The 16,298-nt window shown below is 40.3% G+C and overlaps 1 protein-coding gene across 1 annotated transcript in view; it reads right to left on the reverse strand.

The window, feature by feature from the left end:
• ABCA13 (ATP binding cassette subfamily A member 13) overlaps positions 1 to 16,298 on the reverse strand; it is a 207,958-nt gene that overhangs the window by 176,581 nt on the left and 15,079 nt on the right. The window contains exons 4-10 of the mRNA XM_064441788.1: positions 13,061 to 13,212; positions 12,550 to 12,719; positions 9,314 to 9,477; positions 5,463 to 5,716; positions 4,292 to 4,425; positions 2,341 to 2,505; positions 637 to 836 (exon numbers count right to left, since the gene is read on the reverse strand). Of these exons, the coding sequence (XP_064297858.1) occupies positions 637 to 836; positions 2,341 to 2,505; positions 4,292 to 4,425; positions 5,463 to 5,716; positions 9,314 to 9,477; positions 12,550 to 12,719; positions 13,061 to 13,212 (1,239 nt within the window). The remainder of the gene's footprint in view (positions 1 to 636; positions 837 to 2,340; positions 2,506 to 4,291; positions 4,426 to 5,462; positions 5,717 to 9,313; positions 9,478 to 12,549; positions 12,720 to 13,060; positions 13,213 to 16,298) is intronic.

Genomic DNA, 16,298 nt, shown 5'->3' on the forward strand with positions numbered 1-16,298 from the left:
TCTCATCAATGCTTATAAATTTCTGAAGGGTGGGTGTCAAGAGGATGGGGCCAGACTCTTTTCAGTGGTGCCCAACGACAGGACAATGGGCAATGGGCACAAGTTGGAACACAGGAAGTTCCACCTCAACATGAGAAAAAATTTCTTTCTTGTGAGGGTGCCAGAGCAGCGGCACAGGCTGCCCAGAGAGGTTGTGGAGTCTCCTTCCCTGGAGACATTCAAAACCCACCTGGATACGTTCCTGTGTCCCCTGCTCTCGGTGTGCCTGCTCAAGAGCAGGGGGGTTGGAGAAGATGATCTCCAGAGGTCCCTTCCAACCCCCACTGTTCTTTGGTTCTGTGAATTCAGGTCCTAGTTCAACATGCTTAATTATACACAGCTGCTGACTCCTGAGTCCTGATCATCATAGGTCCTTCTGCTGTAGCTATACTCTGAATCACAGATTTATTTTCTTTTTCACAATGCGTATGCATCAGCACAGTTATTTGACTGTATCTGACTGGTATGTTTTTGAATTATAGAATAAAAAATAAAAACACAAAACAAAAATTTAAAAAAATCAATTACATGTAATGTGAAGATAAGTATTCAAGTTGATCTGAACTTTATACAAGAAGTTGCAGAAAGATAACTTACAGATCATGAGATGCAGTATATCTTTCTGAAATGTAGGCATCTGATTTCTCATCCCATTGCTGGATCAGGGTATTTATCTCTGAAAAAAGTTTTCTGGCTTTCCTGCCATCTAGAAACTGAGACATTAAATCAGCTATGATTCTTTCAGGTTCCAAAAGAAGTTTCTGAGAGAGGTTGCTGCTGAACCATTGCTCAAATACCTAGCAGATTGAACACAAAAAGAACACACCTTGTTAGAGAATCAAAGGTTTCTTATTTAGACAAGACACAGAATTTGCATGTCTTAAAACAAAAACCACAGTTAACAATGATAATAAAATATCTCTCTTACACTGTGCCTAGTCTCTGAAATGACTGACCTTACAAAGGTTGATTTTCAATACAGTTTGTACCTGCAAAGTTGGCAACATGCTACATTACACAGAGAACTAAAAACCTATGCTGTGCTGTCCTGCCTAAAGCCCCAGGAATGGTAGCAAGATGGCCTGAGACTGAAACTAATCAGAAGCAGACCTCCACAGTCAAATACTCAAGGCTTGCATTCCCTTACAGGACTTCTGCCTGTGCTACCAGCATGACAGATGGCAGCAGCCTCAACATTGTTGGGGTTCCATTACACAAAGAGATGGAGGAGGAGTCTGCATGGTCCCATCATGTAGCCTAGAATAAGGCATGCCAAGGCTTGGCCAAACCTACTGACTGCTGTCCTTTCCTCCAGCATTATGTTTTTTAATGCCAAGTGGTTGTAAGAGATGTCCTCTTCACCAAGGGAACTCCCAGTGGCCAACAGCTTACAGTACTTCAAGTTGCCTTCATACGGATGTCAGCTCTTGCTAAGAGTTTTAAAATCATGGCTGAAATTTCCTGGATTTTCTTATGGCTACAATAGGAATTAGTGCATTAGTTTTGGCAATCACATTAAATTATTACTTCAAGTCTTCATATGTCAGTGAAACCTTTATCAAGAGAGAAAGCAGAGGCTACATTTTTGAGGAAATACATTACAAGGTCTACATGCTTTTTTTAGATGGTATTGCAAACATCTCCAGAGCACCTTGATACACAGCTGATATTTTTTTAACAGGAAAAAAACCATATTGCAGCGGAAAAACAAACACCACTGTTAAGGCAGCTAGGTAAGTGTTGTCCTCAGGAGACATCTGAATGGTTTATCATTTTCTCCATGCAACTACACATACGTCATGATAAAGACTGTGTGCGAGGCTGTTCTGCCAGAGCAGAATTTTAAGATATTTTATTGGAGATTTACTGTCATCCCCTTCAACATGCTTCAGCCACTATTGCCAGAGATAGCAGAAGGGAATTAAAAATAAATTAATTATGTACTATATCAGTGATGTTTGTAGTCTGCTTTCAGTTTTGCCCAAAATTCAGGCTCCAGTGGGACAGTAAGTGAGTCTTCCTTCTGCAGACCTCTGCAGTGCAGTGTATTTCACTATATTCCCTATTAGATTTCAAATCTGTATTTGAGTTAATGAGAAAATCTGAATAAGCAGACACATGGTGATACACTATACTTCCACTGTAATGATTCTTTATAAGGATAACTTTATCTTATTAGCAAGATGAAAAAAGTTCATGACAATAGCATTTGGTAGCTAACTCAGACCTTTAAACTGAGTTACTGTTGATAGCCTACATGCAAAAATAAGCAATTTAATCTATTCATTTATTAAAGTGTACCTGTGCATAGAGTCTGAACTTGCTGACAGCATGAACAAGATACAGTTTGGCCTCATGCTGTGCAGAAATACAGCCCTCTTCATTATTCTCTTTGTTTGCTTCATCTTCTGGCACACTGGACAGAGCAGAGCATACAAACTGCTCCAGTGTCTCTCCTGTGGGAATCTGGCAGAGACATAAGAAATTGATGAGCATCTCAAGAGAGCTGCTGAGTGTTACCTCTGCTATCATCTTACTTATATGGTGAAAAAAGAATATCACATACTGTCCTTCAGTGAGTACAAAGCCCATTTAATCCAGCCTCATATCCTGGGGCAGGTACTTCAAAGTACTCCACATGCAGAGTGCTGTATAAAATACCAGTGGCCCCATTAGAGTTTTCATACACCAGGCAGAATAATGATACCTATATATGTAATGAATTTTCATCGTGTAGCTGCACCAGTGTTGCTACTTCTACAGTCATTTACAGGCTGATGCTGAACTAACTTGACAATGATACAGTACATCTACACTAGAATTTTGCACTAGAATAACCACATCGAAGCAACTTCACAAGTACAAAAAATACTGATGTAAAAAGCATTCAGCACAATGGTACACCTCAGCTGATGATTACATGCAGCAGACTAGTTTTAAATTGAAGTTGGCAGGTTTCAGCAATGTGGCCAAGAGGCCTGAATTTTTTCCTCATAGCCTGACTTCTAAATTCTGTGTCAAAAGATTCATTATTCCTAATCATATAAATTTTATTAAAGCTTACAAAAATAATTTAACATATTTCAATTCTGCCTATTAATGTCCTTCTGAGGTATTTTTCATCCTAACTCCTTTCAACTGTGACTAGAAAATTTATTAAAAGTTTTGCAGATGTTTTGACACCAAACAAGCTGGGGCTTTACATACAGAACATGAAGTGCTCAAAACAGATTCTGTTCAGGTTTCCATATTTCTCTTCACATTTTTTGAGGGACTTCAGTGCCCTAACACAAGCACACAACATCAAGATATTAGTTTAATCTATAAATAGCTAGCAAGTGAATTGTCTGGGATTACACAGCCAACCATAGCTAACAGGCTGCAGTCAAATTCAGTTCAGCTAATCAAACTCGCCATCCCTGGTATTTCATTTAAAGGCAATTCAAAAGTCAAGGTTTTTTTTATAATTTACCCCTTTAGGTAAATCAGCTATTTTTATAACGAACTCTTCTGGAGTACAACTCTAGAATATACCTGGCAAAGAGCTAACAGATTTTGGATCAATACCAGCATGTTCTATTAAAAAACTGTGGACTTTAGTAGAAATTCAAAAGATGTTTCAAGTTTCCTGCAGTTCAAACCAGATCATCACAACAGATCACTTCAGTCTAGAAGAAAGGTTAGAAAGCCCTCTGTGAGAAAAGAGATCTTCTTCAGTTTGACACATCACCGGTATGTTTGAATAGCCCCACCGAGGCAACCCGTCAGTCAAGTATATTCATATCAAGACTGCACAACCGAGAAGAAAGGACTCTTGATGTGCCTTAATTTACACACAGAACAGACAGGCATTCTTTGTCCAGTGAACCAGATGAAAAATGCTACCTGCCAAATTATCCCAAGCAGTTTCAAATCTAGGATCTAGTTTAAAAGCTTAGTTGAGCAAACCCCAGAATTCTCTACAGGATTGGATAATAAGCTCAGGACTTCGCCATACCCAGTGGTGACTTCAGAGAAGCATAAATTCATTAATGTACACAACTAGACCTATCAACATCGTTGTGTGCAGAAACTGCAGCTGAAGTGAAGTCCATTTTTTTTTAATGGGAATAAAACCAGGATATTTAGCAGTCTCGTAGCTGTTTCACAAATCTAAGATAAGACTGTAGGTTCTGTAAGACATGAAAAATCCCTTCAGAGAATAAATAAAAGCAAAGATGAAAGGGAGAGACACTGAAATTTTCAAGTTTACCTTTGTTAATTGTGCTGTGTAATTTAGCAGCTTCTCAACATGAAGATCATCAAAACCAAACTTGGATTCAAGTTCTGCTCTCACAGCATGTGGATTCCACAAAACTTCCCCAAGAGAAAGACTGTACTGAAAACCTAAAAGAAAAAAAACCTTCTGTTTACATAATTCTGCTTTTGTTCACGTGTTTTCTTGGTGATTCATACCTGATAAGATCCAAGTACCATGTTTCCAGCTTTATGGCAGAGGGAAGGAATCGTGCACCTGAACACCAGTTTCACTAGGATAAAATCCATGAATGCATTAGTAATATGGTAAGGTCAGTTAATCTGATGGTATTCTGACAGCTGATATGATAATGGTGAGATGGCCCTGCACAGTAATTGCCAGCAGACCCATCAGGGTGCCATTCTGAACTGTGTATCTAATTCTGCACATAGTCATACAAATGTGTATGTATGGGATGGATATGAATCATTGCTGAGAGGAAAAGCACCATGAGAATACCAGAAGACCCAAGGGATGCAAGCTCACCCTCTGTGCAAGGGCTCCAGCATATCACGTTTGTACAAATTCAGTCTTGGTTTTGACAGTTGAGTGGGATTTAGACCACATAATATTCTTAGCCTGACCTTCTATGCAGAGCAGACAGCTGTACCTAGAATCTAGTTGCATGCCACCAGACAGTTTGCCAATGGAACTTGTTCCTGACCTTTTATTGAGTAGTTGTCCTGGGGCTAACCTACCTCCTCCAGTTAAACTCATCTCCCATACTCAAGCAGCAGATGGGGAAATGTAGCCCTTCAGCTGAGACCAGAATTTATGATAACAGAAGAATGAAGACTAAAGTAAAACAGCCATAATGCTTAACATGCGTATCCAAAACAAGATGCTATCCTACGAAACAGAAGAAATTATCCTTTGCAGTGATTTAGTCTCCCTCCAAAATTCACCATTGAAAGATCATTCTAAACATGATCTATTAGAGCAACATGTTTGTTTACCAAATAGTTGCCAGAGTATTATGAACTTTGGTTATTAGTATTTAAAAAACAGGTAAATAAAGAAATGGGTTAGCACAATAGCAATTTAGTTCAATTCTTAGACCTTTTACATTAGGAATTTAGCAGAACCTCAGACAGTTACTGCTATCACATATTCCCAGCATGCTTACAGGTACTTAAAAAGAAATCTGAAGCAAATTCCTTACCTTCTAACCTCCTGTCCTGTAATAATGTAGCAGTTAAATTCAGTGCTGTTTTCACCACTTCATAGAAACTTTTGCCCAATGGCATCATAGCTAAATCCTTGAATGATGCTAAGGTACTGAAAGTGAAAAATAAAACAAAAATCAGTCTTTCTATACAACCAGACACTGAAAGGGCTTGGTGGAAAAAGATTAAGGTCAAGCAATTGAATATTAAAATACTTTATTTATTGTTGAAAAACTAATGTCTTGTCAAATTAGACCTTTCATGAAAAAAAAACCCACAAGTTCAGATTTTACAGCTAGAGTTCCACTCCATTTTCATTACAGAAATATCTCCTTAGGGGACCAATGTCCTCTAAAAAACAGAAAAAAAAAAAGGGAGAGAAAGAGTTAATAGTGAGAGCAAAAATGAGGGCAAAATCACCACAAAAGTTCTCCCAGTTATCCCTGCAATAAGGCAGGACGGACACAGAATACTCACATTTTACTTCCACCCGATCTGCAGACAAAAAAAAGGACCTTTAAAGCAACAGAACACTTATGCTCACAACAAATTAAACACAGCACATAAGAGAATGCACTGATAAAAGTACATCTAAGGAATCTCTTACAAGTCCCAGTCTTAGTCACTTTAGCTGTGAAACAAACTTCTTTGTTAATGTAGCTGTAATTTACTACTTAAAGTTTACGTCAGATTTACCAGTGATTTCCTGTAGAGTATTCCTTTGTTATTATGAAAGTAACAATGCAGTTTTGTTAGAGTGGATCAGTGGTTTCCAACACACGTGAGAGAAGGGGAAAAAAAAAAACCAAAAAACCAACACTATTTAACTCTGCCGAGTAGGTATGAAAAGTTTCTGTTAAGCACCTCTGAGAGACACAGCAAAGATTGTACAACCCAGAAGTGGAAGAAGTTGTAAATTTAGGATCCTTTCTGTTGACTAAATTTTGCCTGAGCTAGGACCTCTAGAAATATATGTTAGTAATACAAAGCTAGCCAAGTAGTGACCATTGTTTTTTGTGGTTTGCTTTCCAAATTGCACTAATTATGGCAAATTTGGTCACTGAAGGGCACCAAAGTCTTAAAAAAAAAACAAAATTGAAAAAAACCCAAATCTAAACATCTGAAGTCTCTTCTTATTAATCACTTGTGGATTGACTCCAGCTGGCAGCCAAGCACCTACACAGCTGTTCATTCACTTCCTTCTCCCACAGGAGAGGAGGAAAATAAAAGGAAGGCAAGAAGACTGACAGATCAAAATAAAGACATTTTAATATGTGGTGCTTGTTTTGGCTGGGATAGAGTCAATTTTCTTCACAGGAGATAGTATGGGGCTATGTTTTGGATTTGTGCTGAAAAATGTTGATAATACAGGGATATTTTAGGTACTGCTGAGCAGTGCTCACACAGAGTTGAGGTACTTTCTGCTCCTCACCGCACCCCACCAATGAGTAGACTGGGGGTGCACAAGGAGCTGGGAGGGGGCACAGACGGGACAGCTGACCCCAGCTGTCCCAAGGAATAACCCACACCATATGACATCATGCTCAGGATATAAAGCTGGGGGAAGAAGAAGGAAGGGGGGGGATATTGGGAGTGATGGTGTTTGCCTTCCCAAGTAGCCATTTGGGACCCCCAGCTTAAGAAGGATGCAGAACTGCTTGATCAAGTCCAGTGTAGAGCTACCAAGATGATTGGGGGGCTGGAGCATCTCCCTTATGAGGAAAGGCTGAGAGACCTGGGTTTGTTCAGCCTGGAGAAGAGAAAACTGAGGGGGGAATCTCACCAATACCTATAAATATCTAAAGGGAGGTTGTCAGCTCTTTTCAGCAGTGCCCAATGACAGGGCAATGGGCACAAGTTGGAACACAGGAAATTCCACCTAAACATGAAAAAAAACTTCTTTCCTGTGAGGGTGCCAGAGCAGGGGCACAGGCTGCCCAGAGAGGTTATGGAGTCTCCTTCCCTGGAGACATTCAAAACCCACCTGGATGCATTCCTGTGCCCCCTGCTCTAGGTGTGCCTGCTCAAGCAGGTGGGCTGGAGAAGATGATCTCCAGAGGTCCCTTCCAATCCCTACCATTCTGTCATTCTGTGATTATGTGTGATGGAGCCCTGCTTTCCTGGGGATGGCTGAACACCTGCCTGCCCATGGGAAGGAGTGAATGAATTCCTTGTTTTGCTTTGCTTGCATGTGCGGCTTTTGCTTTTCCTGTTAAACTGTCTTTATCTCAACCCATGAGTTTTCTCACTTTTATCCTTCTGATTCTCTCCCCCATCCCACCACAGGGGAGTGAGTGAGCAGATGGGTGGTGCTTAGTTGACATCTGGGATTAAACCTCAACATAGGCGAAGAAAAAGTTGTGCATGCAAGCAGAACAAAACAAGGAATTTACTCACTACTTTCCACCACCAGGCATATGCCCAGCCACTTCCTCAAAAGCAGGGATTCAGCACATTGGAAAAGTCACATTGGAAGACAAATGCCGTAACTGTGAACACCCTCTACTTTTGTCCCCTTCTCACTCCGTCCGTGCTATAGGCTCAGGGTAGAGAAATTACTGCTGAGATTATATTAACAGATTAATAACCTGACCCAGCACAGCAGCCAGTGGTTACTGCTATCCCTGCTTACCACTGCTGAAGACGACAATAACCATAAACTTACAATCAAGTTCCTGCATTACCTCAGGAACACTCAGACTCTGAGAGTTTGCAGACATTTCAGAAAATGCTTCTGCTTTTGGCATATAAGCACTATGAGCACAGCTAATACAGCTTTCTGTGTTAATAGTTCAGAGAACAACCTGGAATAAGGTTACAAATGTCTTGGGCATAAAGAGGGGGGAAAAATAATCAAGCCCCAACACAGCGGTAATCCACATATTGTAATCAAGAGATTTATTGCCCAGTTTCAAAAAATAATTATGCCATCATATGCTTCATATCTTTTTTATTAGGAAAAAGACAGTTGGATGTTAAAGGGTGACAAAATCAGCACAGTAATTTCCCATTCAAAGTCTTCGGGCCCCTGCCTCTCCATGATGTAAGGCTGATGAAGTTCATGCACAGGCAGCCAGGTTCAGTGGCCTCCTCTAGACTTATAAATATGTTAATTGACTACAATGACAATTACCTGTAAACCTATTACAACCACCTACCTACTCTGGCAAATACTTTTTTGACTTTTTCCTAACAATTCCCTTATTTTACTGAAAATTCCGTAGATACTTGTCTTATTCTGTGCGTTTGATACCATCTCTTCCTCTGAATCCAGCTGTCCTTTAACTGAGGCAGAAAACTTTCATATTCAGAATACAGTCTCTGTGGGTTTTTTCTTATTGCTTCATTTTTTGCAAGAGAACAGCCAAAGCTATTTTTATAGCAAAAGGCTTGAGAAACAAAATGGTGTCATTTTCCCCATTATTGAGTGCTACATACAGCTTAAGTTGCTTAGAATCCAAACTATGATTTTCTTATATGTAAATATTATGTCTGTCAAAGAGTCCCAAAGCACAAAGCCATATTATGTGACGGGCTAACTTCAATCATTGCTAAGAGGAAGCTGCTTCATGGAGACTCCCAGGGAATTTCTGCTGAGCTGGACAGAGATGAAAAATGCAGTTATGAAGGAACCAGAGAGGTGAAGACTCCTACAACACCTCGGTAAAATCAGAATCTGGTAAACAGAAGAAAATTTCAGCCTCTTTACACTGACAAAGATGTTTATTTTATTAGATAGCCCATGAGAAGAACAAGAATTGCAGGTAAAATATTTAAAACAGGGCCCTTTCAAGCATGTAAAAGTACTTACTTTTGAATAACTTTTAGAAACTGTGCTACAGCAGCTAATCCATCTTCTGTATAAAAGCTGTTCAATTCAAGGCGAGGGAGTGAATGCAGAAGGTTCCAAAAATACGGTTGCTTGTACAGGTTTTCTGCTCTAGAAATAATTTCCTCCACTTCATTCAAATCCATCTTCATGTAAAGAAAACACATTTACATGCAACGCTTCCATTAACAGAAAAGAAATAGCAGGTGCTTGTTACTTCTCCTACCCCTGCCCTCTTGAATTTTAAACCATTTAAAGTATTTTTTTCCAGTGGAAACATACCTCTAGCTTTGATAATTAACAACATCATTTCAGTGGTACTTTGAATTTATGGCAGCTTTGTTTCAGATTTCTTTCTCTGCTTTGATGGAAAATGGAGCTGGCAGAAAAGTTAAGCAATCTCTTTCTGCTCAGAAGTATAACTTTCTCCCAAAGAGAAGGATCATCTTTGAGATCTCAAACACAGGGAGCTCTTCAACCCTGCAACGAATTTCCAAGTCCAGGGTATAAAGACCAGGGGACTGCCAGGGACATGCCATCCTGCCTCTCAGCTCCTGGGGGGTGTACGGGGTGTCAAATAATAATAATTTATAAGAATGGCTGTTCAAACACAGACTGGGATAAAACCACTTCTTTTATAGGACTACACTATCAGATGCCTATGCAAAATATAGGGTCTATCATATTTGTTTATTTTGCAGTCTTTGTTTCTCTAAATTAACGTTTCACTAGGACTCTTCTGGATAATTGTAACATGAGCATGGTTAATACAAAAAGCTTGTTTATATAAGCTCTGTAACTAATAGTAATAGGCTACTTTCAACTAAATATCTTAATGCTGATAAATACACTCTTTCTATATTATATTCCATTCCATTGATACAGGTCCTTTCAATCAAGTCTCATGAGCAATTTAAAAATGTTACTATAAAAACACCATCTACTTTCAAGTTATAAATTGAAAATCTAGGTTTCATGAAGTAGCAGTTACAAAAAATCACATATGTAGAAAATGTATTTCAAAATATTTTTAAAGTCAAACCAGTGCTCTGTGGAGGGTACAAAAATTATAGTAATGGAGATGCACTACTGTGCCGATTCAGGCCTTCATCTTTTTATTGTGATTGCAAAGGTAAAAACCTAATGCATTAGGGACAGTGCAAAGACCAAACTCCTTTCACATGAACTGCCAAACTGATTCTGGAAGGAATTATGCTACATAATGAAAATCTGTCTTCTTCACCCCCACTTGAGTCTGCTTGCCGTATTTACTGGATCACAAATCTGAATTCATCATAATCTCATCTAAGTAAAAGCCCCATCTTTTCAATCTCACTGCAGTCCTTTTTCATGTTTCGGGTTGGGCTTTGGGTTTTTTTGTTTCATTGGTTTTGGTTTGGTTTTTTTTTTTAATAATAAGGATAAGAGATCCTTGCAGGACATTTTGTAATATTATTTTATACAGCTATACAAGGTCTGGCAGGTGCAATTTTAAATTGCTCCTAATGAACAACTGGCCAAATAGCTGTGAATTTTAGCTACCTAGTGTGGTGGGTTGACCCTGGATGGATGTCAGGTGTCCACCAAAGCTGCTCTATCATTCCCCTTCTCAGCTGGACAGGGGAGAGAAAATATAACAAAAGGCTCATGGGTCAAAATAAGGACAGGGAAAGTTCATCACCAGTTACTGTCACAGCCTAAGCAGACCTGACTTGGGGAAAGTTAATTTAATTTATTACCAATCAAATCAGAGTCAGGTAACGAAAAAAATAAAAACTAAATCTTAATACAAGCTCCCCCCACCCCTCCCCTCTTCCTGGGTTTAACTTCACTCCTGATTTCTCTTCCTCCTCCCCCTCAGCAGCACAAGGGGATGGGGAATGGGAGTTGGGGTCAGTTCATTACATGTTGCTCCTGCCGCTCCTTTCCCCTCAGCAGGAGGACTCCTCACACTCTTCCCCTGCTCCACCGTGAGATCTCTCCCACAGGACACAGTCCTCCACAATGTGGGTCCTTCCCATGGGCTACAGTACTTCACAAACTGCTCCAGCGTGGGTCCCCCACAGGGTCACAAGTCCTGCCAGCAAACCTGCTCCAGCGTGGGCTCCTCTCTGCACGGTTCTACAGGTCCTGCCAGGAGCCTGCTCCAGCACAGGTTTCCCATGAGGTCACAGCCTCCTTCGGGCATCCACCTGCTCTGGTGTGAGGTCCTCCACAGGCTGCAGGTGGGTATCTCCTGCACCATTAACCTCCATGGGCTGCAGGGGGACAGCCTGCCTCGCCATACTCTTCACATGGGCTGTAGGGGAATCTCCGCTCTGGTGCCTGGAGCACCTCCTCCCCTTCCTCTTCACTAACCTCGGTGCTTCTCTCATATATTTTCACTCCCCTCTCCTGTCTGCAGTTGCACAGGTTTTTTTTTCCCCCTTAAATCTGTTATCCCAGAGGCGCTACCACCATCGCTGATGGGCTCAGCCTTGGCCAGCGGCAGGTCCGCCTTGGAACCAGCTAGCACCAGCTCTATCGGACATGGGGGAAGGTTCCAGCAGCTTCTCACAGATACCACCCCTGTAGCCCCCCACTACCAAAACCTTGCCACACAAACCCAATACACCTAGGCTGGTTTAAATCAGTAATCTAAAAACCACTGAACCTCTATCAAATTTACAAGATATCATTTTTTCCTTCAACAGCATACTATATTTTTTTTAAAGATAGTTTACTAAAACTTGACAGGATACAAATTTCTAACCATTGTAATAAAGATGTCCCAAAATCCAAAACTCTAATTTAGAAATACACTGTTAAAATACTTACAGTAAGAAAAGCGGTGATGTTATGGAGCCCTGTAAAATCAAATATTTTCCTTTACAGAGAGGCATTATTAACTTCAAAAGAATCAATTTTATAAGTAATAGCAAGTAGTGCACAAAGGGCACTTCTACAGGAGTAAAGGTGTGTGAAAACAACTAATACTTTAGCAAGATAGCAATCCATTTGATTTTCTGTGCTTTCCAGTGCTTTTACTATTATCAGAAAAACAATTTAAAAGAAATTGCTTGCCATTCACTTTTTAGTAAGGCAAAATCATCACATCGACACTAGATGAACCTACTAGCTCCCAGACAGGCAGGCATGAAAATTACTTTTTCACCTAAATCTTTCTGCTTGAAAACTTAGACAGAAAGGCAGAATAGCAGTAGGTCTTAAATGCCCACCTGTACAGCAGCAACGCTGTGCACTATGGCTGGGAACAGAGCAGGAGCATCAGAACTTGGCGTTTCTAGTCTCTCTCTTTTAGTGCAAGACTGACTTGTCTGCCTAAAGATCACCAGGTGTAAGCTACTGAGGTTTTCCATCCCTATATGCTCTACTACAACAGAAAAACCTGGGGACAAAGACTTAAATCCTGATATGTTACTTTTGAATGCATGTTAGACCAAGTAACCATGTACTCAGATTATTAATCCTCACCTTTAAGCCCTTGCCCTCACAGTACTTTGTTAACTATCAAATAGTAAAACAAGGGCATAGTTTTAGAAAGCTAACTGTTTTTCTGATAATTTTATGATGGCCACAGTAATGGTAATCATAAAAGTGGCTTTTTTCAGATCAGCTGAAATTTTAGTTTGTTAACCTTATTTTTAAGATAAGAGTATTCCTTTCTTCTATGGTTATATCACTACCTGATAGACAAAGCAATTAATTATTAGAAAGATCACAGCTTACCTGACAACTTTGAGTTTTCCTCCCATAGCTTTTCTAAAGCCATGGTTTTCTCTGTGGTCTCAATAAACCCCCTTGCAAGTTCTTCTATCTCTTTCATGAAGTCCAGATTGGGTTCTGTGAAGCTCTCTGGACCACTTTGGATGCCTGAAGTACTTTGTCACAGAAAGAAATGGGACAGGAGAGGTAATTACAAACTGGAAGCAAGTAGCTGGAAAATGTGGATATGCTCACAGCAGTATTCTGATTTTTTTTAACCATTATGCATTTATGCAACCTTTATTTTGTTCAATTCATTAGTGTGCAAGTTGCAGCACTGAATTGCAAAACCTCAGGAAAGACAGCAATGAAAAACTGCTGAGCTGCTCCAGCTCAGTAACCCAATTCAGGCAGTAGCCAAAGACAGACACATCCAAAGAAGCCTTTGATGTTTCTGAACAACTCAACTTTTCTACCCTGGTTTACCATGATTCCAGGTGATGGTTTTTTGATGGCCTGTACCCTGAAGTTTAGGATTCACTATTGCATCTAAGGCAACATGCTGCAACCAGAATAGTTAAGATGGTCACTGTCACCAGATGACATCTGGGCCCTGAAGAAAGTTGGTGCTTCCTCTTTAGTTAGTTTACTAAGCAACAGAACTATGATAACAATTCCACCACCTTAACAAAAAAGGGTCCATACTAACAAACGTATGCTGATTCCAGATGATGTGCTCCTCAAGGTATCCTTCTACTTGAAAAGCAAGAAGAATGGTGCCTGTGGCTACATATTTTGGCCTCATGCTGACTCAACACAGAAGTGTATGTTGTTCAGAAAACCTATACAGTTTGTATTTGGGATATGACAGCTTGTTTTTTCAAATACATGCAACAACCTACAAAAATAGTATCCTATTATCATTACCGGCTTCCCCTGTTGTTGGCTTACAGCTCAACCCCTGGTATGTGTTGTCTCTATTATCTCTATCATACTACCACCTGGTGGCTACTCAACAGCACAAAAAATTTCTAACAATACTTTCAAGATGAAATCAGAAGTCAAAGGGTCATTTAAACATCCCTACACAGGACAAAATAACTTAGACTCTCCCAAAGCACTATAAACAATGGAACAATCATATTTAGTTAGGAATAATCATCTTTTACTAGGCAGCTGAATTCTGGTTTATAGGAAGTTCAAATTATCTTAGGGTGATATCCTGTGTAGCAAAAATATTGATATTTTTTCATTAGAAGGACAGTTAACTGTTACATAAGCTCCACTTACAAAAACAAAATAAAGAGTTACATTCCCTTCTTGTCAAACTTGTATGTGAATACTAGTTTTCAGCACAGTTCTTACTGGTGAAGAAAAACATAATGATAGATTCACAAACTGAAGCAAAAATATCAGCTTCTGCTTTCTGATTCTCTCATTTCTCTTTCTCTCCCTCCCTGATCCTCATCTGTTCAGACACCCACAGACCTGTCTGCAACTTTAGACTAAGGAATGAAAAGAAAATTTAATCTTAAAACAAGTTCTTGATTGTTTCAGTGTAGTTAATTTTGATCCGACTTAGCTGACAAACAGCAATATTTTGGAAAACTCTTTTACCACCCTCAAAGTTTGATGGACTAAAGGGAGAACAATTCCTTACCACTTTTTTTTTCCTTTTAAATGACGTTTTAAAAAGCAGGTTTCTGTTGTTCAGAGGGCAGATTTTAGGGTGATTAATAGCAGCACTTTAGCTATTGCGTTTGAAAACTACCACATAAATTTCAATATTACTAACACACCTACTGCCTGAAATCTCAGACAGCTAGAAACACTGGTGTTGGCAAAGAAGAACAGGAACACTAACTACATACTGAAAACTTTCTAGTACTGTGCTTTTTAAGCCTGAACAAGTGGCCAGCACTTGACCAGAATAATAACCACCACATTGGTTAAAACACAAATCCATGGAGAACTTTAAAAAAAACCCACAATACTCGAGCTCAGTTTCCACAGGGTTTTCCACAGATTTTTTTTTCCAAAATACTTGCTGAACTTTAAATTGACAACTAAACTTACAAAACACAGTCACTTTAAATAAACACTAGTATTCAAAGAAGTGGAGCATAAAAGCTGTCTTTTAACCCATGTTGTTTTCCCTCCAAAATAGGCATAAGCCTTGCATCCCCATGTACAAAACTCCCTGTTTTAGAAGCATTGCAAACATTTCCTCAGAGCAGAGGAAAAAAGGACACTTTGACTCACGTGGGAGCATACGGCTGGGCTCAATGCTGGCGCCAGGACTGCTGGTGCTGCCCAGCCTTCCTGCCAGCAGCAGGTTGCACAGACGACAGTGATGGGGGAGCTAGTAACTCCCTCTCCTCTACCCCCATCTCTGACTCTGCTGCACCTTGGATCTGCAAAGCTTGAGTTAATAAAGAGCAGGGGAACAAAAGGGAACCCTCTTGGAATCTAATTTTTCATGCTGTAGCCTCCTGGTTGATATATAGCAGAAGTACACCCGATAACATAGCCTGAATTGTGTGAACATTAATCACTTCTGTTAATCTGAACCTCTTGTGACTAATCTCAGGCCAGAAACTATTCAGCCTCGCACTGCACAAGCAGAGCAGCGAGCAGTTCTTGGAGCAGGTAGGTAACAAATGTAACAGATAAGCAGGGTCTGTTCAGCAGCAGCTTTTCAAGCAAGAGGAATACTGAACTCCACCACCCCCCATTTTGAGCAGGGAAAAATGCTGTCTGCTCTTCATCACTTACCTTCAAAAAGTTTCACAGATAGCTGTAAAGCTTCCTTTGAACTAAGAAGTTGGGCAAAAGGCTTCAGGTCATGCTGCCCTAGGCATTGCGCAAGGTGGCAGCAGCAGCCTGCTTAGCCCTTCTGCTCTACCCCTTGTCCAAGCAGGACAGCAAGCTCAGTTGGGCTGTCTTTTCCGTGTCTCTGGGCTTGAGGGCTGGGGACGCAAGCTACTGCCCTCGAAGGGTTCCCAGTCCCACGGAGTACACAGGAAGGGACTGGGGCAGATAAACTAGAAACACTAAAGAAAATAGCTGGCAGCACTTGGAGCATGGTGGCTCTGAAGAGCTCCAGGGAGAAGTGCAGGGAAAAGCAAGTTGATGGTGAAACTGGAGGGGGAGCTGAGAAACAGTAGCAGGAGGTAGATATTTAGGGTATGGAAGAAGAACCAAAAACCAGGCATAAGGCTCAGCTATTACACAGAGAAGGCTGCAAGTGCAACCTGAAAAA

The sequence above is a fragment of the Phalacrocorax carbo genome, chromosome 2, assembly GCF_963921805.1.
Source record: "Phalacrocorax carbo chromosome 2, bPhaCar2.1, whole genome shotgun sequence".
NCBI lineage: Eukaryota > Metazoa > Chordata > Aves > Suliformes > Phalacrocoracidae > Phalacrocorax > Phalacrocorax carbo.